We start from the raw sequence: 24,670 nt of genomic DNA, 5'->3' as shown, positions 1-24,670 counted from the left end.
TTTTTTAAAAAAAAAAGTATAGATTTTAAAAAAAAAATAAAAAATAAAATAAAAAAAAAAAATATAAAACAAAAAAAAAAAAAACAACAAATAAATGTAATATCATATAATAAATTTATTATTATTTTTTTTATTTACTAATAAAATAATTGTCAATAAAAAAAAAAAAAAAAAAAATTTCTTTTAGTTTATTTGTTTTGGTTAATAATTTTACATCTATTTTCAAAAAAACTTTTTCTAATCAAAATATTATAATTATAACTCATAACAAATTTAATAATTAGTTCTTATCTTTGTATTTAAATATAATTATTTTGAAATGTTTTTTTATTAAATTTTTAAAAAATTATTTTTTAAAAAATTTTGATTTCGAGAAAAAGATTAACCAAAATAAAAAATTTTTGTGCGATTTTTAATTTTTTTATTTTTTTTTTTTTATTTTTTTCACAAAATCATCACAACTTTTAATTCTCTTTTTAAAAATGGATGGGGAAAATAATAATGGTTTTATAAAAAAAGTTAGTGGAAAAGTAGTTCAATTTTCAAAAGAGCACCCAGTCATCGCTAGTACTCTTGTGATTGGTGGAGTTTGCTTTGGAGGTGCACCATTGTTAGTTTCGTATGTAGGTTTCACGTCAGGTGGTATTGCGGCTGGTAGTGCAGCTGCATCCATCGCTTCAGCATTAGGGTCGGGTAGTGCGATAGTTGCAACTGCTCAATCAATTGGTGCAACTGGCACTTTATTAGTTGCTAGTAAAACTTCAGTCATTGCTGCTATTTCTTCTTGTGTAGGAGGAAATATAGTTGGTAAAAAAATTGAAAAAAAATTCGATGTGCCAAAATAAAAATAAAATAATAATAAATTAAACAATTATCATTTTTCTCTTTTTGTGGGTCAACCATTTTATCATTTTTTCCCAAATAAATAAATATATTAAAATAAATAAAAGATCCTTAGAGTATTTATTTATTTTCATTAATTAATTTAATTGTTTTTATTTTATTTTTTTATTTTTATTTCTTTTTTATTTGTTTTTTTATTTTTTTATTTCTTTTATTTTTTATTAATTTGATGATTTTAAACCAACTTCAAATTGTTCTCTAAGAGTTTCGAAAATTCTTTGAGCAATCATTTTTAGTTCCATTGTACCATTATGAACTTTAAACGCAATTTTCAAATTTTTTAAAAAAAAAACAAAATATGAAAGAAAAAAAAAAAACAACAAATAAAAGTAATATCATATAAAATATTTTAATTTTTTTTTTATTTAATTAATTACTATCAAAATAATAATATGGTTAAAAAAAAAAAAAAAAAAAAAAAAAAAAATTCTTTGAGTTTATTTGTTTTGATTATAGATTTTACATCTATTTTCAAAAATATTATTTATATAATAATAATTTTAATTCATAACAAATTTAATAATTAGTTCTTATATTTAAATACAAAGATAATCATTTTTAATATTTGAATTTTAAAAAAAAAATATAAGATGATTTTAAAATCATCTTGTATTTTTTTTTTTGGAAATGTTTTTTTTATTGTTTTTTAAAAATTTTGAATTGCTGGGTTAACCATCTAAATAATAATAATAATAATAATAATAATAATAATAATAATAATAATAATAATAATAATAATAATAATAATAATAATAATAATAATAATAATAATAATAATAATAATAATAATAATAATAATAATAACAATAATAATAATAATAATAATAATAATAATAATAATAATAATAATAATAATAATAATAATAATAATAATAATAATAATAATAATAATAATAATAATAATAATAATAATAATAATAATAATAATAATAATAATAATAATAATAATAAAAATAACAATAATAGTAATAATAATAATGATAATAATAATAATAATAATAATAATAATAATAATAATAATAATAATAATAATAAAAATTTAAAATATTAAATGAAACTTTAATTAGTCTGTTGTAATAAAAATAAAATAAATTAAACAATTATCTTTTTTCTCTTTTAGTGGGTCAACCATTTTATCATTTTTTCCCAAATAAATAAATATATTAAAATAAATAAAAGATCCTTAGAGTATTTATTTATTTTTCATTTATTAATTTAATTGTTTTTATTTTATTTTTTTATTTTTATTTTTATTTCTTTTTTATTTCTTTTTTTTTTTCTTTTTTTTTTTTTATTTTTTTTTTTTTATTTTTTAATTAATTTGATGGTTCTAAATCAACTTTAAAAACTTCAAATTGGTCTCTAAGAGTTTCGAAAATTCTTTGAGCAATCATTTTTTGTTCCATTGTACCATTATGAACTTTATCAGGATGGACAACGATGATTGCCTTACGATAAACCTTTTTAACTTGAATTGGAGTAACCAATGAACCATAGGTTACTTTTTCCCAACCACTTTCTATCCATAAAACCTCATGAAGTGTCGATAATAAAACTCTTAAATTATTCTTTCTACCACCCTTTTCACCCCACATTTTTATTTTCTCTGATACTATAGGTTCAACATTTGATCTTTCATGTTGGTGATTATCAACATGTTGAGAAACTGATGATTGTGGTGGCATACCATTATTAAAATAATTACTTTGTTGTTGAGGCGGTTGTGGGTTCTGTCTTTGTTGTGAAGGAGAGGTAAAATCAAAATCACCAAATATATTTTCAAATCCGCTTGATTTTTTTTGTTGTTGTTGTTGTTGTTGTTGTTGTTGTTGTTGTTGTTGTGGAGGTGGTTGGTATGGTTGAGATGGCTGTCTGTTAAAAGGTTGTTGCTGTTGTTGTTGTTGTTGTTGTTGTTGTTGATGTGGCTGTCTATTAAATTGTTGTTGTTGTTGTTGTTGAGGTTGTGTATTAAAGTATTGCGGTTGTTGTGGAGTATTATTAAATGAAGAATATGCTGGTTTTGAATAGGAGCTGTTTTCTGGTACTAAAGGATCTTCCCAAGTTGTATCGGACCTACTCAAATTTGGTTTATTGTCGCTACTATTATTATTATACATCCAATCATCATCATCATTGCTTTTACTCTTACTATTACTATTGCTTGCCGTATTATTATCATCATTAGATTTACCATTTAAATCATCATCCCAAACGCTAAATAATTTCTCTTCCTTTGGTGGTGGTGGTTGTTGTTGTTGTTGTTGTTGTTGTTGTTGTTGTTGTTGTTGTTGTTGTTGTTGTTGTTGTTGTTGAGGTGAATAATTATTACTACTTGTACTACTATTTGAATCTGATGGTGATCCTTGAAATGATGCCTTTTGTGTAAATTCTTCATTTAAATTTTGATGACTTTCATTCATATTATTATTTTTATTATTATTATTATTGTTATTATTTCTTTGTTGGTTTTGTTGTTGTTGATGTTGTTGTTGTTGTTGTTGATGATTACTATTATTACTATTATTATTATCTAAATGCTCTTTATAAGTTGGAGGTGGTGAAGATGGTATCGGTTTTCCAGTTGGAGTATTACCATTGTTATTACTGCCATTAAATGGTTGTTGTCTAGGTGAAGAAGATGAAGGTGAAGAGGTAGTAGTGGTGGTGGTGGTGGGGGTTGTTGTTTTTTTAATTGTATAGATATCAGTTAATTGCTCGGTATTTAATTGATAAGTTTGAATGAGTGGTTCTATAAATGTTAATAATCCTTCTAAAAGTACAGAGTTTGATTCGAAAAACATACAAAATTGTTGTACCATAGTGATTACACTATGAACTATTAATTTACATCTTACATATGACCTATTTTGAAGATGTGATGCTGTTTTCTTTGATAATATATCAAATTCTTCTTTAACTAATTTAATTTTTTCATTATCACTTTTATAAAAAAAAAATAAAAAAAAAACATAACAATAATAATTAGTAAATGAAATAAATTAAATTTAATATATATAATATGTGTATATATATATATATATATTAATAATTACTTTGATCTTTTAATTGAATCATAATCTAAATTTAATTTTTTTCTTTTTTCTATTAATTGTTTAGTTACTTTATTATAATCTTGATCTCTTTTAATTGGACGTACGATTTTATGATTGATTTCATCTTGAGTAGAGGCCATATTTTCATGACCCATTGTACCGAAACTATCGTATAATCTTTGAACTGATTCTTGAAATTTTGATTGTCTCAATTCAAACTCTTTAGTGTTTTCCATTTGAGATAGGTTTGGATTGGTTGAAGTTTTTAAAAAGAATTTCGATAATAAACCTGTAGAGAATTCAGTGTCATCATTTGATAACTCTGATAATACGAAATTACATAAAGATGATGCTAATTGATTATTTGCAAAACACATCTTTTCCATTTGAGTTAATGATGATTGTGTTGATTCCTCTAAATGTGTTAAAAATTCACCTAATCTTTTAAAATTTGTATGAGTATTTTCAAATTGTTCATCAATTGTTGTTTCTGATGCTCCCATCTTTTGAAGTACTGCTTGTGTTGCTCTTCTTTGAAAATCAAACATTTTCTCTGTAAATGACTCCATTTTTATTTTTGTTTCTTTATTTTTATTTTTTTTTTAAAAAAATTATTGTTTATATTTTATTATTATTATTTTTCAACCTTTATTTTGTTTAGTTTGAGTTCTTTTCTAAATTTTATTATACAATTTTGTTTTGTTTTGTTTTTTTTATTTATTTTGTTTGTTTTTTTTTTTTTTTTTTTACTTCTACTACTACAATTATCTCCTTTATTTTATTTTATTTTTTTTATTTTTTTTGTGTGTAAAATTTTTAATGTTAGAGGTGTTTTGCTTTGTTTGGTTTTTTATTTTTTTTATTTTTTTATTTTTTATTTTTTATTTTTTTTTTTAATAAAAAAAAAAATTATTATTAAAATGAATAAATCAGGTTATATGAATAATAAATAAAACACACCCACACAAAAAAAAGAAAATATTATTATTTTTGAAAAAAGTAAAAAAAAAAAAAAAAAAAAAAAGGTGAAAAGAAAATTTTCTTTAAAATAAAAAAAAAAAAAAAAAAAAAAGAAAAAAAAAAAAAAAAAAAAAAAAAAAAAGAAAAAAAAAAAAAAAAAAAAAAATTAACAATCCTTGTTTCCTTTTATGGGCATTGTTTGGAAACTATTTTTTCTATACAAAAAAATTGGGATTTTTTTTTTTATTTTGTATTAATTATTAAATGAATAATTTTTTTTTTTTTTTTTTTTTTATTTATTTTATTTTTTTTTTTTTTTAATTGAAAGAAATATATTTTAGAATTTAAAAAAATAATTAATGTCTTAATAAAATCAAATTAAAGTAAGGATATTAAAACTTATAAAATCCTACCCAACACATTTCCACAAAATAAAAAAAATGAAAAGATATAAAAAAAAAAAAAAAAAAAAAAAAAAAAATGGAAAAGCTGACAAAAAATTAAATGAAAAAGTCATTTTTCGTTTTTTTTTTTTTTATAATCCTTTTCATTTTTTTATTTTTTTTATTTATTTTTGATTATAAAAAATGTTTAAATTAAATAATTGTTTTAATATATTAGGAAGATATAAAGCGAATATACCACTTGGTCCATCATCGTTATCATTAACAATTTTAAAACAAAATGTTCAATCATTTTCATCTTTATTTATAAATCAAACAACACCATCATCATTAATACAATCATCATTATTAAATTATTCAACATCAAAAAAGATACCAAGATTAGATAAAATTGGGTCATATTTAAAGAAACTTAGACGTGACAAATTTAGAGAACAAAAATTAGCAAAAAAACAAGGTGAATTAAATGAAAAAGATATGAAAAAAGATGGTTATCCAGAAATAAGTTTTTGGAGTAAAGATGCAGAAAAAATTAAAGAAAATGATTTTATTAAAAAAGGTGAAGGTTTTGTAGAAGATGGTAAAATCGGTACTGAAAGAATTCAAAAGATTTTAGCAAGAGCAGGTATTGCTTCAAGAAGAAAAGCTGAAGAATTAATTATAGATGGTAGAGTTAAAGTTAATGGTAAAATAATTAAAATGGAAGAAATATTAGTTAAACCACATGATATAATTACAGTTGATGATAAACCAGTAAGTTTTTCATATTTTATTCTATTTATTTTTAATTAATATATTAATATTAATTAAAATTTTCAAAAAAGATTAAAGTAGATAAACCAAAAATTTGGATGCATTTTAAGAATCCACAAGTTTTGACATCAGAATATGATCCAGATGGTAGAGATTGTTTATTACCAATTATTAGAAAAGTTATAGGAATTGATCATTTGATATCAGTTGGTAGATTAGATTATTATACAGAGGGATTGATTTTATTTACAAATGATGGTGAATTGGCAAGATATTTAACATTACCACAGAATTTATTTTTCCGTGTTTACAAGGTAAGAATATTTGGTAAATTTACAGATGAAATGAAATTTAGTCTTGCAAAAGGTATGGTTATAAATGAAGTTTTCTATAGACCAGTGAGTGTTCAAGTCGAGAGTGAAACCGATTCAAACACATGGTTACGTATAACATTGCAAGAAGGTAAGAAAAGAGAGATTAGAACATTATTAGAATATTTCAATGTTAAAGTTTTACGTTTAATTCGTGTTGCTTATGGTCCATATGTTTTACCAAATTCTTTAAAACATGGTGAAACTATTGAAGTACCAATCAAAGATGAATTAAAACCATTCATTAATAAATATAATAGTACAGAAAGATTAAAGAAAACTTTACAAGAACAAAAGAAAATTGAAAATTTTAATAAAAATAATGTAAATAAATAAATAAATAAATCTTAATGTAATAATAAAAGTTTAATATAAAAAAAAAAAAAAAATTTAATTATAAAATAAATAAATATACTTTATATATATATTAATTTAAACTCATCATAAAATAGTTTGTAAAATAAAATATAGTTGCTTTTTTTTTTTTTTTTAATTTTTTATTTTTTTATTTTATTTATTTCTTTTTTCATTTTATTTATCTCTTTTTTTTTATTTTTTTATTTTTTTATTTTTTTATTTTTTTATTTTTTTTTTATTTTTTTATTTTTTTATTTCTTTATTATTATAATTTTAAAGTGTTGGATCAGCCAATAATTCTTCTAATGAATATTTACCACTGTATCTTTCTTTTGTTGTGTCAATCTTATGTTTTGGTGCTGGAAGGTCATAAACATAACCATTGATTGCATTGATATAGAAATTTTGAATGGTCATTTCATTACCTTCTTTGCAAAAATCAACATTTACATGTCCTAATCTTGCATTTGTTTTCTTTTGTAAAATTGGAATAATTAATGTAATTGTATCACCAAGTGTTGCATGTTTAATCTATAAAATTTAAATTTTTATTATTAATAAAAAATGTAATAAAAAAACTAATATCTTTATAAAATAAAAATAAAATCATCATTATTATCTATATTATTATTTATTATTATTACATACATTAGCTTCATCAAAAAAGTAATTCTTTTTAGTTTTTTCATTGAATTCTTTATTACCAACTTCCATTGCAGGTTTTAAATCACCAAAATAAATATCTTGAATCAATAAAACGAAATCAAATTGTTGAATACCAAGTACACCAGTTGCACTATTTCTCCAATCTGAAATTAATTTTGCAATTGCAATACCAATGGTACCAACAAATAATGCAGAGAAAATAGTGTAGATGTAAAAGGTTGAAAGATCACCTTCAATAACAACCTTTTCACCTTTACCATCTGTAAAAACTTGTGGTTCAATAATGACATCATTACTTTTAGCTTGCTCCTCTTTAACTTGATTTTCCTCAGTATTTGATGACTCTTTTTCTTCTTGTTGAACTTCTTCTTGTTCTGATGCTGCTGTTGCTGCTGCTGCCTCCTCTTCTTTTTTTACAGGTTCTTTAGGTTTATTAAACATACCTGCAAGTTTATCTTTTCTTTTATTTCTTAATGATGAAGCTTCCTCTGATGAAATTTCAACTTCCTCAAGTTTATTTTCATCTTTTTCACCCTCACCCTCATTTTCGTTTTTATTTTCATTATTATTATTGTCATTATTATTATCGTTATCATTATTATTATTATTATTATTATTATTTTTGGTTGGTGTATTTGATGATGAAAATTGTCTTGTTATTCTAAAAAATGATAAACCTTTAATATTTTTACAATTATTTAATGATGAAAACGAAATAATTTGTTTATTTCTATTATTAAAATCGAAACCATTTTGACCCAATAGTAAACCTTTTGAATATGATCTAATAATTTGATTTGATTGTGAATTGCTAAACTTAAAACCTTGTTTTAAAATAGTTGTTAAAATTGGTTTTGTTATTATAATCATTATTTATTATTTATATATGTGTGTATTTCTTGGATAGTTAATTATTTTCCTAAAAAAAAAAAAAAAAAACTATTATATTTTTTAATATTCACAAATTGTAGAATTTTAAAAAAAAGTAAATAAATAATATAATAATGCAATAATAAAAAAAAAAAAAAAAAAAATTTTATTTTTTCGTTTTTCAATTTTTTATTTTTTTTTATTTTTTTTTTTTATTTTAATTTTATTTTTTTTTTTTTTTTTTTTTTTAAATTCAGCCCACAATGAATTATGTGTTTTCCAGATTTTAAATTTATATTTTTTTTTTTTTTTTGTAAAATTAAAATATTTAGTAAAATCTGATTGAAATAAAATATTATTTTTAGATTATATTTAAAATTTATATATATATAAAGGTTTAAAAAAAAAAAAAAAAAAAAAAAAAAAAATTTGGGACGGGAAACACATTCTTATTACCAACCCGCCAAAATTTTTTTTTTTTTTTTTAGGAATTAAAAAAAATAAAAAAAAAAAAAATTCAATACAATATTACATAAATAAACAAAGACTCAACACATAATTCAAAATGTTAAAAAAAAGAAGTAGAGAATATTATGAAGAATTACCAGAAGAAGAAATGGTTGAACAACCATTAAATAATGTAAATAAACCAACAACAACAACAATTCAAAATATAAGTAATACCAGTAGAGTTATAAAAAATATTAAGCCTGATACTGAATTTATAAATGGTATGTTTTATTTTATCATTATTTATTATTATTATTATTATTATTATTATTATTATTATTATTATTATTATTATTATTATTATTATTATTATTATTATTATTATTATTATTATTATTATTATTATTATTATTATTATTATTATTATTATCTTTATTTTTATTAATTTAAAATTTTTTTTATTATTTTTCATTTCAAAAAGATAAAACTTTAAATATTTTAATGAATGGCTCAAAAACAAATAATAATAATAATAATAATAAAAATAATAATAATAATAAAGTTACAGAAGATGTTGAATTTACAAATTTAAATCCAAATATACCATCAGATTATTTTTCATGTCAAAATTCAACAAAAGGATCGTGTAGAAATTGTAATACTGAACAAAAACTTAGAGAATGTCCATCTTGTTATGGTAGACTTTGTTGTCAATGTGCACATTATTGTGAAACTTGTACAGAAGTTATTTGTTCTTTTTGTTGTGTAACTGAGTAAGTTTAAATTTATTCTACATTTAATATTATATATATATATTTTGTACTAATATTATTAGTGATAATCATTGTGATTGCAATGAATGCAGTTATAGCCATTCTCATGAAGTAGATTATTGTATTGACTGTAATAGATAAAACTGGAAATAAATAAATAAAATAAATAAAAAGAAAATGTATCAAACTTTAATTATAAAAAAAAAGAAAAAAAAATAAATAAATTTTATTATACAACCAATTATTATTATTATTGTTATTATTTTTTATATTTTTTTTTTCCACCCAAGAAAAAAAAGAAAAAAAAAAAAAGAAAAAAAAAAATAAATGAAATGATCATTATTTATCTATTTATCTTATAAAAGCCTTTGGAGATGGCGCGCATTTTGGAGTAATTGGTTCAGGTACGAATGTTGGTTTTGGAATTGGATTTGAGGATGTGTTTATTGTTGATTTGAATGATATTTGAGAATCTGATCTTTGAATTGGTTTTGGTGGTAATTTATTAGTAGATTCTGATATACTTTTTACAATACTTTCAACTTGATTAATTCTATCTTTTACAGAGTTTGTTCTTTGTAATGGTGGTGGTGATGAGGTGGTTGTTGTTGTTGATGAGGATGTAGTGGCATTATTTGATTTAGAAGGTGATATATTTTTTGGTACATTTGGATTACTTCCATTAATTCTTGGTGTTGTAATAATTCTTGGTGAAGTTAATCCATTGTTTGTAGTAGAACTATTTGATGATGATGTTGGTAATGGAGGTCTTGGTGAAACTAGCCCATTATTTATGGTTGCACTACTTGATGATGATGATGATGATGAAGAAGAAGATGTTGTTGGTAATGGAGGTCTTGGTGAAACTAATCCATTATTTGTTGGAATTGTTGATGTATTAATTTTAAATTTCTGTACACTTGGTGCTGTTGTAGTTGAATTTGCTAATGAAGCATTTTGTTGTTGTTGTTGGAATGATGTTCTTGGTGTAATTATAGTATTATTATTATTATTATTATTATTATTATTATTATTATTATTATTATTATTATTATTATTATTATTATTATTATTATTATTTACAGTTGATTGTCTTGGTGATTGAGAGATTGTAGCATTTGAGGTAGTAAGAGCAATATTTTGAATTTCAATTGGTTTTACGGGAACTGAAACTTTTAATGCCACTTTTTTAATTGTCGATGGTGATTGAGGTGCAATTGATTGTGATGATAAAGTATGAACTAGAACTGGTGTTGGTGTTATATTGGCACCTATTGGTAAATTTGGTATTGAAATTTTTCTTTGAATAGGTGCTTCAATAATTTCTTGTTGTTCAATTGGTTTATTACAAGCAGTATTGGCAACTACAGCAGATGAAGCATCAATCTTTTCATTGTTGTTTGTATTACTCTCAATTTTTTCTAAAGCGGTTGTCGTTGTAGTTGTAGTTGAAGTATTTGTATCTAATTTGTTGTTATTGTAATTATTATTATTATTAATAATATTATCAGTTTTAATATTAGTAGTTTGAGAATGATCTTGAATATTTTCAACAATTACAGATAATTCATTTTCAAGTTTAATAACTTCTAAATCTAATTCCATATCAACTTTATTTAATTTTAAATCTTGCATTGATTTAGCATCTATAGAACCACCATGATTTCTTGTGACATTATTGATAACGATTGCTGATGGTCTATCCTTTGAAATACTTTTTAAGAGTGGACTTGATTTCTTTGTTTCACTAGCTCCCCTTTTTCTATGTTTAGCATTATTTACATGAGCAAGTTCAATTAATCTATTCTTTAAAACTGGTGAAAGATTTGGACTTGGAGGTGCTTGTAAATGTTGATGTTGTGATGTTCTCTTATTAACAATTAGTTGTGGGGGTGATTGTGGTGGTAGTTTTAAATTTGTAGTTGTTGTAGTTGTTGTGGTGGTTGTTGTAATACTACCACTACTACTACCAGTACTATTCTCTGATTCTTCATTTACTAATGGATCACAAATTGATGGTAATTCTGAAATTGTTTGATTATCAGACTGTGATGGTAAAGAAATTGATAATGTTGGTGGTGGTGAAGTTTCAGTAATTGATGGTAAATTGGTAGCATAGTTACTACTATTAACATTATTATTATTATTATTATTATTATTATTATTATTATTATTATTATTATTATTTTTATTATTTGGAGTATGTTCGAATTCATCTAACATTTGTTTAATTGTATCATATTTTTTAATTTTATGTTGATTTGATGGATTAGAAGAAGAGGATGATGATGATGATGATGATGAAGGTTGTTTTGGAGAGAAGATTGGTTTCTTTTTAATTGAATTAATGGTTGATTCTAATTCTAATTCCCAAGATTCTAAAGGTTGTGATAAAGTATTAGCATCATTTGATGTATTAATAATTGTTGAAGCTAAATTAAATGAACCAAAACCAGGTGAACAAGACATTGGTGAACTTGATAATGGTGTACCACAAGTTGAATTGTTTGTAGTATTACAACTTGTTGTTGTTGTGCTATTAGAATCAGCATAACCACCATAACCATACCCATAGCCACCACCTTCATCACCAGATTCAACACCGCCAATATTATCAACTTGAGATGACATTGAACTATAGGAAACTATTGAATTTAGTAATCTATGATCAGCACCTGCGCCAATTAAAGATTGAGAATTATTTTTCCAATTGGTTAAAATGAAATTATAGGACCAACCTTGAAAATATGATCTAAATTCTGCATCCTCTTCACCAGATTCAATTAATACCAATTTAGTAGAATCAATTGAATGACCAATGGTTGATTCTTCAATATATTGTTTTGCCAATTGTTTAGTGGTCTCCCTCTTTCTATTTGAACAATCTGGACCAAACCAAACAAATATCTTATAAAAACAATCCAAAATGAATGAATCCTCTTCACAAAGATCACCTTGACAAAATGGACTAATCTTTGTAACAACATAAGTACGAACTTTAATATTATAAAAAATGTGATAAAATTTTGGTGGTATTCTATTATTTTCAATTATTAAATTATTATTATTACTACTACCACCACCACTAATACCAACACTATTGATTGTTGAGAGTTGTTGTTGTTGTTGTTGATCATAATATGGGTCATAAGCATAGAAATTTCTTTTTTGTTCTAATGGCATTGTTGTAACATTTTGAGCAGCACTATTTGTTAGGGATAAGAAAAGTTTCCAAAATATTGGTGGTTCTTGACCTTCTTGACAATCAATTACTAAATCCATTTCATTCTTTGAAATTTCACCAGTATTTTGATAATAAGTCAATATTGAATTTGCAATATTTTGACTAATTAATTTCAACTCTTTACTACATCCTTTACCATGCCAAACGAATATAGTTTTTGCAGCAAACGAATGAAATATAAACATATCTCTACTATTTAAACATGATGCATCAAACTCTTGAAATTGTACAGATCTTGTAAATGTATTTGCAATTAAAGTAATTTGATAAAGTGTTTGTTTTGTATTACTACCTAATCCACACATACTAATATGATGTTGTTTATTTTGTTGTTGTTGTTGTTGTTGAAGTTGTTGTGTCGTTGAAGAAGTTGATGAAACACCAGAACCCATTGAAGACATTGAAGAAATTGATAATGATGATGATGATGGTGCCATACTATTACCACTGCCATTATTGGTTTCATGTGATTCTGATCTTGTTGTATAATGAATGAAAATATTATTAAATAATTTTAAAAATTCATGAGATTCTTTATTTTGAGTTAAACATTCAGTTGGTGGTGGTGAGGAATCTAACATTTGCATATGTTCACCCAATTCTTTATAAAGACCAAATTGAAATACGATCCACCATCTAATGGATGCTTCACATCCTTGCCAAAAGTAAGCTCTTGATTGAAATTTACCATTAATTTTATAAACATGATGACAAACATAACATTTTGATGTTTCAAAATGACCATATAAATCTTTTGTTAGTTTCTTCCATTGATCACCTTCACCTTTCCAAATATCTAATGAAATATGTTGTTTTTTATCATTATTACTATTATTTAATAACATAATACTACTTCTACTACTACTATTACTATTTACACTAAAATTATTACTATTATTATTTAAAATTGATGAAGTTGATGGTGATGGTGATAATGAAATTGGTTTTGTATTATATGGATCAGGTATTGAGAATAAATCAGATACCATGAAATTTGAATCAATTGGAATAGGTGTTGGTAAATTGATATGACTGCCTATACCTTTATTAATTATATTGACACCATTACCATTACCAGTGATACCATTTGAAGAAGTACCTAATCTAAAAGTTAGGGTATTTCTTTTAGAATTATCAATTAAACATTCATCTTCTAACCAATATAAGAAATGCTCTTTAAAGAACCACTGTTCTTCACCTTGATGAACTATATGTAATGATGCCCAAGTTGGTCTTTGTGAGAAGATATTTAAAAATTCTTTTGCAAATATTACTGCAACTTTTTGTTTCAATGGATGAGAATATTTACCATGCCAAACGTAAATATCAGTTTCACAATCTAAAATAAAACAAGTATTACTATTCAATAGTGTTGGTACCAATGGTTTCTCATCAATCATATTAATTTTACCATTATCATTAACTCTATATAACCATGTAACTTCTGAATCTTCTTCTTGAAGTATTTGATCATCTGATTGTCCAATCTTTAAAACTTTTTCATTAATTATTAAGTTATTTGTAAAAACATTATTAATTGTAATTGGTTGTTGTTGATTTGATGTGGTTGATGTTGTTGTTGTTGATGATGGTGAGTTTGTTGTTGTTGTTGTTAAATTTCTAAAAAATTCAGTATGTTCAGGTGATTTTTCATTATCAATTAAAAATTCAATTATAATTGGTTCATTGATATAGTCATTTTCATATTTAATTTTATTTGCAACTGAAGCACCTTTAACTTGCTTTTGTAATGATGAACCTTGACCGATCCAAACATAAATAACTTTACCACAATCTAAAACGAAAACATCATTACAACATAATGAATCAAAACATGCTTCAACTCTTTTAGTTTTAAATAATTCTGTACCTGAAATTTGCCATAATCTAAAATTTTGTAATGAATAAGATTTAAATGGTGGTGGTAAAGGTTGAGGTGATGATGTTGCTATTGCAGTTGGTGATGGTGATGTTAAACTATTTGAATTTGTTCTTGATAAATAAACAGATCTTCTTCTTTCAATTCTTAATAACCTTGATCTTTCTCTACGATCACGGATTTGTTGTCTTGATTTCTCCTCTTTATCACATTTTAAAGATTCTTCACGAATTAATCTCTTTCTTAAATCCATTCTCTTTTTTCTTTGTTTTTCTGATGTTATTGGTTGTAACATTGATTGCCATTCATCTGGTACACCTTCAAATTGACCAGATACATGATTCCACGTTATATGAATATCCCTTCTAATTAATGTTGGTGATCCAATCACTAAATTATCCATACTCTTACTACTATTTGATGAATCTAATTTTGAAAGTGATACTAAACTACTTAAAATTGATGTACTTCTTTCTAATTCTTCATTATTATTATTATTCTCTAAATTTATTATTGTCGATGTAGATGTAGATGTTTGTAATTGTGTTGGTGTTGGTGTTGTTAATTTAGTTGGTGATGATTTTCTAGTTGTTGATTTTTTACTTGGTGTTGTTGGTGGCGTTGTTGTCGTTGTTGTATTACCACTATTATTATTGGTTGTGTTGGTGGTTGTTGTGGTTGTTGTTGTAGTTGATGATTTTGGTCTAATATTTGAAGACTTTGATAATTTATTATTACTAGTTGATTTCTCAAGTGATAATGCTAAATCATCAGGTGTTGATAATCTTAATTTATTTGCAATTTCATGTTCAAATGATTTAATTGGTGGTGGTGGCGGTGGTGGTGGTAGTTGTAGTAGTAGTCCTTGTTCTCTAATTTGTATATTATTTTCATATTGTGGTTTTTGTAATAATGCTGATGATGATGTTGATTTTTGTTTTGCTATACTATTATTATTATTACTACTATTACTACTATTATTGCTATCACCAAGTCCACTACCAATTGATGATGTTCTTTGTGCAGTACTATCTCTTCTTACTGTTACTAATTTATTTACAGATCTTTTTAATGTTTTACCCCAATCTCTTGGTAATCCCTTTTTTTTTTTTTTTTTTTTTTTTTTTTTTTTTTTTTTTTTTTTTTTTTAGGAAAATAAATTAATTAACCAAAAAAAAAAAAATATATTTTTTATGATAATAATAAAAAACTTACAGTTAATTCTTGGTTTGATGAATCGAAATTTACATGTGTTATATGAGCGAATCCAAATGGACTACTTATAACTGGTGAATGATTTGTTGATGATGAATTTGATGATGGTGTAATTGATCCTTCTGTTGGGGAGGATGATGTTGTATTATTATTGTTATTATTGTTGTGATTATTAAAATTTTTATTATGATGTTTATTTGGTGAATTTAATTTTGAAAAAAATGATTTTAATTTTGAACCAGGTGATTGTGGTGGTGTATTATAATATGGTGGTGTTATATTTGAATTTGATGATGATAATTTTGGTGATATTGATAGTTTTGGTGATGATGGTGAAGAATAACTTGGTTTTAATAATTTTTTCTTTTTTTTCCATGGTGATGATTGACCATGTTTACTTGTTGGTGTAGTTGGTGTTGTTTTTGATTCTGATATTGATTCCATTTTTTTTTTTTTTTTTTTTTGAATTTATATTGGATTTCTAAAAAAAAAAAAAATTAATTAATGAGCAGCTCTTGCTAACAAAAATTATAAAATAAAATATTTGATTTATAAGTTCCAAAAAAAAAAAAAAAATAATAAAAAAATAAAAAAATAAAAAAAAAATTATTGGTTGATTGATTGAGATTGATTGAGATTGATTGATTGATTGATTTATTTGATATGAAAGAAAAATAAAAATGGAAAGGAAAAAAAAAAAAATGATAATATTGTTGTTTTTAAAAATAAAAAATAAAAATTTTAATTAAATTTAATTAAAATATTGATATTGTTATATTTCTATTATAGAAATTATTATTTATATTGAAATTGATTTTTGAGGAAAAAAACAAAATAATAAAAAAAAAAATTATTGTTTTTGGGATGGATAATGATATAATTGGATGGGGTTGAAATGATGATTGGGCAGGTTGGAAAAAAAATTAAAAAATTATTTAAAAAATCATTTTAAAAAAAAAATATATAAATATTTATATTTGTATAAATAAATAAATAAATAAATAAATAAAATTAGTATTTTTAAAATAACAATAATTTTATAATTAGTTGTGGTTTATACAAAAAAAAAATGAAAACCAAAAAAAAAAAAATAAAAAATAAAAAGGAAAATTAAAATTTTAATATAATTCCTTTATCCAAATATAATGAATGGGTATTTTATAAAAAGTACAAAATAAAAAATAAATAATTAACCAATACATTGATATTTGTTTTATGCCATGTAAAAATAAAAAATAAAAAAAAAAAAAAAAAAAAAGATGGTAACACACTCCACAAATATTAATTAAATATCGCAAAAAATAAAAAAATAAAAAAATAATATGTTCCTGGGTGTCTTTATATGTTTAAAAAATTTCATTTTTATTTGTTTAATTATATAAATAAAAAATAAAAAAAAAATAAAAAAATAAAAAAAAAATAAAAATTTCAAAATCCAAGACATATATGATGCATGCACAATTTAAGATAAAATAAATACTTTTAAGGAACAAAAATTAAAGATTAAAATACTTTTTTTTTTTTTTTTTTTTTATTTTTTATTATTTTTTTTTAGTTGTATAAAGAAAAAAAAAAAAGTATTATGACAATAATTAATCACATATTTCAAACTAAAAATAGAAAAAAAATTTATCTTTAAATTTTTAAATTGAAAAAAAAAAAAAAAGAAATTGGGGTGGTAAAAAAAAAAAATATTAAAAAAACAATTCTTTGTTTTTTTTCAATTTATTGAATATTTAATATTTGTTTTTGTGTAAATTGATTATTTTTAAAGAATGGAAGAGAGAAAGAGAGAGAATTTTTAAAATTTTTAATTCTTTTTTTTTTTTTTTTTTTAACAAAAAAATGGCGAAAACACTTGATTCTATTTTTAGATCATAAGCCAAAAAAAAAAAAAAAAAAAAAAAAGTGAAAATTATGGTAAAAATAAAAAATTTGATGTATTTTTTTTAAATTTTTTACTTTTTTTGTTTTTTTTTTTTTTTTTTGATTTTATTGTAAAAAACTGATTAATTGAAATTTGATGGTTCTTTTTTTTTTTTTTTTCTGTTTTTATTTTATTTTATTTTATTTATATTTTTATTTTTATTTTTGGTGATGTTGAATTATTATTTGAAGTATTGGTACAAGTAGTAAAAATACAATAATGAGCAATTATTTATAATATTTGCAGCTTTATTTTTAATGATTTTCGAACAATAAAAAAGAAAAAAATAAATAAATAGCAAGGTCAAAAAAAAATAAAAATAAAAATAAAAAAAAAAAATAATAAAAAATAATAATTTAAAAAAAAAAAAAAAAAAAAAAAAGTAATTAAAAAATGAATTAACCAACCAACAACAATATTAATCAACTCCAAAAACACACACATTCAAAAAAATTTTAGTTCTAATCAAAAGTTTTTTCATTTATTTTTTTTACTTTTTTTTTTTTTTTTTTAGTGAAATTCAAGTGTGGGGTGTGTGTTATGGAATGATTTATTATTAAAATTAATTATTACTTACAATCAAATCCTTTTGATTTAAGGTGATTCAATTATTTTATTTAGAATTTTTAAAAATAACAACACTATTTTAAAATTTTAAAAAAAGAAAAAAAAAAATCAATTTTTATATAAATAATTGAAAGGAAAAAAAAATATTTATATATTTTCCATTATAAAAAAATAAAAAAATAAAAAACTAAAAATAAAAAATTGTTATCAAAATTTTAGAAAAAAAAAAAAAAAAAAAAAAAAAATGAAAAAATGAAAAAACACTGAACACTGTGTGAGTGTTTATTTTAAAATATGGATTGTGATTGGAGAAAAAAAAGTAAAAAAATAAATGTAAAATAAAATATTATAAAAAAAAAAGAAAAAAATTAAAAAAAAAGAAAAAAGAAAAAAAAATAAAAATTAAAAATAAAAAAAAATAAAAATTAAAAAAAAAAAAAAATAAAAAATAAAAAAAAGATATTTTTTTTTTTTCAAAGTTTTGGTGTTATATTTCAAATCGATCAAAAATTAAAATCGTAATAAATAAACAAACCGAATAAATGAGAAATAAATTAGTTTATTTTTTAACTTATTTTTTAAAAAAAAAATTTTTTTTTTATTTTTTATTTATTTTATTTTATATGTATAAATATTTTAATAATTTAAATTATTATTTTTTTTTTTTAGTATCTAAATTGTTTTATTTTTCAAAAAGTTTTTTTTATTTTTCTTTTTTTTTTTTTTATTTTTCTTTTTTTTTTTTTTTTTTTTTTTTTTGGTTTCTTTTTTTTTCTTTTTTTTTTTTTTTTTTTTTTTTTTTTTTGAAAAGTTCCAAATAAAATATTGAATCATTGCAGTTGGTTTGGTTGTTAAGACAATTTGTTACCTTTTCTTTATTTTTTAAAAAATCATTGTGTATTAAATTTTATTTTTGGAGTCTTTTTCCTAGATATCCGAGAAAAAAAAAAAAATAAAAAAAAATCAAATATTATAAAATTTTTTTTTTTTTTTTTTTCAAATAACTAAATTATAATAACTAAATTATATTAAATAAAGATAGGTAATTTTAAAATCACATATGTGATGGTAAAAAATAACCTACTCCTCTTTTTTTTTTTTAATAATTAAATTATTTGGTTATTGGAAATTATTTAAATCAATACAAATTAATTTCACACTCAGCTATGAAACAGATTTCCACACAAAAATAATATTACGAACAAATTTGGAAATTAATTAACTTTTTTTGGACAAAAAAAAATAATTAAAATAAAATAAACAAAACTTATCAAAACCAATTATTTTTTTTTTTTTTTTTTTTTATTTTTTCTTTTATTTTTTTTCAAACAAATTTTTTAATTTATTTTTTTTATATTTTTTTTTTTTTTTTTTTTTAATTAATTTTTTTTTTTCATTTTTTATTTTTTTATTTATTTTTTTTTTTTTTATATTTTGTGACATACACGTTCGCACACATCAAATATGAATAATATTATATTAGATGAGAATAAAAATAATGGTCAGCCACATCCACAACAACAACTTAATATTTTAAAAGAGGTCACAACTCTATCACCTCCTCAAAATAATAATAATAATAATAATAATAATAATAGTAATACACAAAATGAAAATAACCCAAGTAATAATACACCAATGATATCTTCACCAGACTCTGTAAATGGAGCACAACCTGTAAATAATAGTAATAATAATAATAATAATAATAATAATAATAATAATAATAATAATAATAGCCCAGTAGAGAATAGTGAAAATACTATTGATAATAATGATAATAATAATAATGATAATAATGATAATAATAATAATGATAATAATGATAAAAATAATAATAACTCAGTAGAGAATAGTGAAAATACTATTGATAATAATGATAATAGTGCAGCTCCTGCTGCTATAAATATTATACCAACACCAAGACCCACCAAAACTGCATACAAAGTAACAAATTTTTCACAAAAAGATAAACCATTTTATACAGAGACTCAAACAATTTTAGATTTAACTTGGTATGTATAAAAAAAAATAATAAAAAAAAAATAATAAAAAAAAAAATAATAAAAAAAAAAATAATAAAAAAAAAATAAATAAAAAAAGAATTTTTATAAGAATAAAAACACAAAGTAAAAGTAAAAAAAAAAAAAAGAAAAAAAAAAAAAAAAAAAAAAAAAAAATAAACAATAATAATTTTTTCTACATTAATTTTTTTAAAAAAAAAAAAAAAAAAAAAAAAAAAAAAGATTTTAAAAAAAGATTTATTAATTGTTTATTTTCCCTTTTTTTTTCATTCTATTTTAATTTTTTATTTTTAAAATCAATAGGAGATTATATGTATTCCCAAAAGGTAATAATACAGATAATAAAGATATATCGCTCTTTTTAGATTTACTTGAAGTTCAACAACCTGGACATCCAAATATTAAAGCATCATTTACATTAGAAATTTTAAATCAAAAGAATCCAGAAAAAAATGTTAGAAAAATATCAGATCATTTATTTAATTCAAAAGGTGTAGATTGGGGATTCAATAGATTTATGGATATTCAAACATTGTTAGATCCAGAACAAGGCTATATGATTGATGATGGTTTTATTATTAATGTTGAAGTAGTTCAAGCATACAGTTGTATTGATTCTTCAAGTTATGATAGTAAAAAAATTACTGGTTATGTTGGTTTACAAAATCAAGGTGCAACTTGTTATATGAATTCATTATTACAGGCATTGTTTCATATTTCACCATTTAGAAGAGTAATAATTTCAATTTCAATTTTAAAATTAACATTATAAAATAATAATAATAATAATAATAATAATAATAATAATAATAATAATAATAATAATAATAATAATAATTAACTTTTTTTTTTTTTTTTTTTTTTTTTTTAATATTATTATTATTCCAAAGGCAGTTTATGAATTACCAACAATTTCAGATGATCCAACAAAAAGTATATCATTAGCATTACAGAGAATATTTTTTAAATTACAATTTGGAGATAAAGCAGTTGGAACTAAAGAATTAACGAAAAGTTTTGGATGGGATACAATGGATATTTTCACACAACATGATGTTCAAGAATTAAATCGTGTCTTGTGTGATAATTTAAATGATAAGATGAAGGGTACCAAAGCTGAAGGTACAGTTGATGATTTATTTCGTGGAAAAATCAAAAACTTTATTAAATGTGAAAAAGTATCATTTGAATCAAAAAGTGATGAATACTTTTATGACCTTTCTTTAAATGTTAAAGGTTGTAAAGATATAATTGCTTCATTTGATAAATATACAGAAACTGAAAGACTAGATGGTTCAAATCAATATTTCGCTGAAGGTTTTGGTTTACAAGTAAGTTTAATTAAATTATTTTATTTTATTTTATTTTATTAACTTTGTTTTTTTTTTTTTTTTTTTAAACTATTATTTAGAATGCAAACAAAGGTGTCAAATTTTTATCATTACCACCAGTTTTAAATTTACATTTGAAAAGATTTGAATATGATCCAATTAGAGATGAAAATGTTAAAATTAATGATAAATACAAATTCCCAGATACATTAGATTTAAATCGTTATTTAGATGAAGGTGCTGATAAATCACTTTCTTATATTTATACTTTACAAAGGTAATGTATATATATATATATATATATTGTTATTATTTATTTTTCATAAAATAAAAACTAACTATAAAAAAAAAAAATTAAAAATTAAAAGTGTATTAATTCATTCAGGTGATTTACATAATGGTCATTATTATGCATTTATTAAATCAAATGGAGAATGGTTCAAATTTGATGATGATGAAGTTACAAAATCAACATTTGATAGAGTTTCAGATGAATCATTTGGTTCTGATTTTGGTATTAGACCAGGTAGAAGTGATAATGCTTGTATGTATACACTTATATAATTAATTAATAAAATAATAAATTATTAATTATTTTACAAAATTTAAATTTATCTATAGATATGTTAGTTTATTTTAGAAATAATTGTTATGACCAATTAACTAGAACAATTGATGAAACAGAAATACCAGAACATTTGAAATCTAGAATTGAAAAGGATGAAATGAGAGAGAATGAACAAACATTTCAACTTAGACTTACTAGAGATGAAGATTTTACTGATCATAAATCATTTGATTTAATTGATTTCGAGAGATTCCCACCAAAAACATTTAAAAAGACTCATGATAATATGAGTATTGGTCATTTTAAGAAACAAATTACTGCCCAATATGGTATTCCAGTTGAAAGACAAAGAATTTGGGCTTGGACAACTAGAAGAAACAGAACTCATAGAATTGAAAAGTATCCAGAACAAGATGATACGTCTTTAAATTTAATTCGTGCTAGAATGAATGGCGATATAAGATTACATTTAGAGATTTGTTTTAATCCAAGACCATTAATTGCACCAACTTCAAATGGTAATAATTATATTTTAGCTAATAATAATATTAATAATAATAATAGTAATAATAACAACAATAATAATAATAATAATAATAATAATAACAATAATAATAATGTTAACAGTGGTTTAACTGGTGGAATAAATCAAATTAATAGTGGTATAAATCAGCATCAGCATCATCACCATCACAATAATAATAATAATCAAATTGTAGATAATATGAATTCATTTTTCCCAAAAATCGATAAGGATAATGAAACTAGTGCATTATTATTTTTTAAATTTTATGATCCAGAGACTAAAAGTTTAAAGTTTTTAGGATCAAAAGTATTGGATATTAGTTTAAAGGCATCTAGTGTCTTCCCACAACTATGTCAATTGGCAGGTTTACCAATTAATACACCATTGTTAGTCTATGAGGAGATTACTTCATCAAATATTCAACCAATTAAACCAAATGAAACATTGACAAAGTGTGAAATGTTAAGTGGTGATATTTTAGTATTTCAAAAACAAGTTGCCTCTCCAAATAAATTCAATTTACCAACAGTCATTGACTACTTTCAATATATCATAAATACAAAAGTTGTAAAGATTAAACAAGTAGATAATAGTCAAGTTCAATTCAATTGTGAATTCTCAAAACAAATGAAATACTCTGAAATCACTGCAAAGATTGCGACACTAGTTGGTGCAAACTCTGAAAACATTAGGTTAATGTGTAAACAAAATATGGCCGCTCCAATCTCTCCAATCAAACCAAATGATAATATACCATTGTATGATATGTTATCAAGTACAAATAAATTAACTGATTTACTCTACTTTGAAATCTTAAATATTCCAGTTAAAGATTGTGAAATCAAAAGAAACTTTAAAATCACTTGGCAAAAACCTTTTACAAATGAATTTGAAATCATTTCAGTTTGGGTATTAAGAGTTGGTGATGTTAAAGAATTAATTAATGAATTTTTAAAAACTATTAAATTAAATTATAAACAACAAAATAATAATAATAATTTACAACAACAACAACAACAACAACAACAAACGAATGGTATAGTTATAAATAATAATAATCAACAACAACAACAACAACAACAACAACAACAACAACAACAACAACAACAACAACAACAACAAGATAATGAAAATCAAAAACAAGAGAATAATAATAATTTTGATATTGAAACAATTGATTCAAATAAAATTAGACTTATTGAAATTAGAGGATATAGAGTTGAAAAGATATTAACAGACGAAGATGTTTGCTCAATTGGTGATTCTTCAGCATTGAGAGCAGAGATGATATCAGATGAAGAGATGAATCCAAAAAATGGAGAAAGAGTTGTATTTGTAGTTCATTATAGTAGAGAACATAATTATCCATTATTCCATGGCTCACCAATGACAATACTTTATAAACCTGGTGAATCTTGTCAATCACTTAGAACAAGATTATATGCGAAATTGGGTGGATCAAAATCTTTATCTTCCAAAGAATTCTCAAGATGGAAGATTTCAATCATTAGAGGTGATAAAGTTGAATACATTCCAGATGATGGTTCAATTGGTACTAATATTGATTGGAATGCTGTAAATACTTTTATTGGCTTAGAACATTCAAATACTCATAATAAAAATCAACAAAAAGCAATTAAAATCTTAGGTTAAAAATAACTTTTTCATTCAACCTAAAAAAAATAAATATTAAAATAACAATAATAATAATAAAAAGAAAAAAATAAAAAAAAAATATATATATAAATAATTAAATAAAATTTTATAAAATTGTACAAAAAAAAAAAAAAGAGATTTGTTATTTTAATTTATATTAATTTATTTGTTTT

At 21.9% G+C, this 24,670-nt stretch overlaps 8 protein-coding genes across 8 annotated transcripts; 5 read left to right on the top strand and 3 right to left on the bottom strand.

Moving 5' to 3' along the window:
• Positions 1 to 482: 482 nt before the first annotated feature.
• On the top strand, positions 483 to 845 carry DDB_G0276513 (hypothetical protein; the record flags this gene model as incomplete). The annotated part of the gene is made up of 1 exon (XM_638062.1): positions 483 to 845. One exon carries the CDS (start codon positions 483 to 485, stop codon positions 843 to 845), a length of 363 nt encoding a protein of 120 aa, XP_643154.1.
• Positions 846 to 1,201: 356 nt separating this feature from the next.
• Positions 1,202 to 1,954, top strand: DDB_G0276511 (hypothetical protein; the record flags this gene model as incomplete). Its single annotated transcript, XM_638061.1, has 2 exons — positions 1,202 to 1,232; positions 1,494 to 1,954. 2 exons carry the CDS (start codon positions 1,202 to 1,204, stop codon positions 1,952 to 1,954), a joined length of 492 nt encoding a protein of 163 aa, XP_643153.1.
• A 265-nt stretch (positions 1,955 to 2,219) lies between these two features.
• DDB_G0276447 (DNAJ heat shock N-terminal domain-containing protein) lies at positions 2,220 to 4,525 on the bottom strand (the record flags this gene model as incomplete). Its single annotated transcript, XM_638060.1, has 2 exons — positions 2,220 to 3,843; positions 3,957 to 4,525. The coding sequence occupies 2 exons, from the start codon at positions 4,523 to 4,525 to the stop codon at positions 2,220 to 2,222; spliced, it is 2,193 nt and encodes a 730-aa protein (XP_643152.1).
• Positions 4,526 to 5,503: 978 nt separating this feature from the next.
• Positions 5,504 to 6,780, top strand: DDB_G0276449 (hypothetical protein; the record flags this gene model as incomplete). Its single annotated transcript, XM_638059.1, has 2 exons — positions 5,504 to 6,073; positions 6,145 to 6,780. 2 exons carry the CDS (start codon positions 5,504 to 5,506, stop codon positions 6,778 to 6,780), a joined length of 1,206 nt encoding a protein of 401 aa, XP_643151.1.
• A 294-nt stretch (positions 6,781 to 7,074) lies between these two features.
• Positions 7,075 to 8,337, bottom strand: DDB_G0276573 (hypothetical protein; the record flags this gene model as incomplete). Its single annotated transcript, XM_638058.1, has 2 exons — positions 7,075 to 7,332; positions 7,450 to 8,337. The coding sequence occupies 2 exons, from the start codon at positions 8,335 to 8,337 to the stop codon at positions 7,075 to 7,077; spliced, it is 1,146 nt and encodes a 381-aa protein (XP_643150.1).
• Positions 8,338 to 8,902: 565 nt separating this feature from the next.
• DDB_G0276451 (hypothetical protein) lies at positions 8,903 to 9,701 on the top strand (the record flags this gene model as incomplete). The annotated part of the gene is made up of 3 exons (XM_638057.1): positions 8,903 to 9,068; positions 9,269 to 9,560; positions 9,623 to 9,701. The coding sequence occupies 3 exons, from the start codon at positions 8,903 to 8,905 to the stop codon at positions 9,699 to 9,701; spliced, it is 537 nt and encodes a 178-aa protein (XP_643149.1).
• A 210-nt stretch (positions 9,702 to 9,911) lies between these two features.
• gnrC (gelsolin-related protein) lies at positions 9,912 to 16,342 on the bottom strand (the record flags this gene model as incomplete). The annotated part of the gene is made up of 2 exons (XM_638056.1): positions 9,912 to 15,782; positions 15,899 to 16,342. The coding sequence occupies 2 exons, from the start codon at positions 16,340 to 16,342 to the stop codon at positions 9,912 to 9,914; spliced, it is 6,315 nt and encodes a 2,104-aa protein (XP_643148.1).
• A 3,514-nt stretch (positions 16,343 to 19,856) lies between these two features.
• usp7 (peptidase C19 family protein) lies at positions 19,857 to 24,494 on the top strand (the record flags this gene model as incomplete). The annotated part of the gene is made up of 6 exons (XM_638055.1): positions 19,857 to 20,407; positions 20,720 to 21,149; positions 21,307 to 21,747; positions 21,828 to 22,024; positions 22,116 to 22,291; positions 22,369 to 24,494. 6 exons carry the CDS (start codon positions 19,857 to 19,859, stop codon positions 24,492 to 24,494), a joined length of 3,921 nt encoding a protein of 1,306 aa, XP_643147.1.
• Between the last annotated feature and the right edge of the window lie 176 nt (positions 24,495 to 24,670).

Source organism: Dictyostelium discoideum, assembly GCF_000004695.1.
Source record: "Dictyostelium discoideum AX4 chromosome 2 chromosome, whole genome shotgun sequence".
In the NCBI taxonomy this organism is placed as follows: Eukaryota; Evosea; class Eumycetozoa; order Dictyosteliales; family Dictyosteliaceae; genus Dictyostelium; species Dictyostelium discoideum.
Note: the sequence above shows the minus strand (reverse complement) of the source record. Positions and strands in the feature narration are given on the sequence as shown.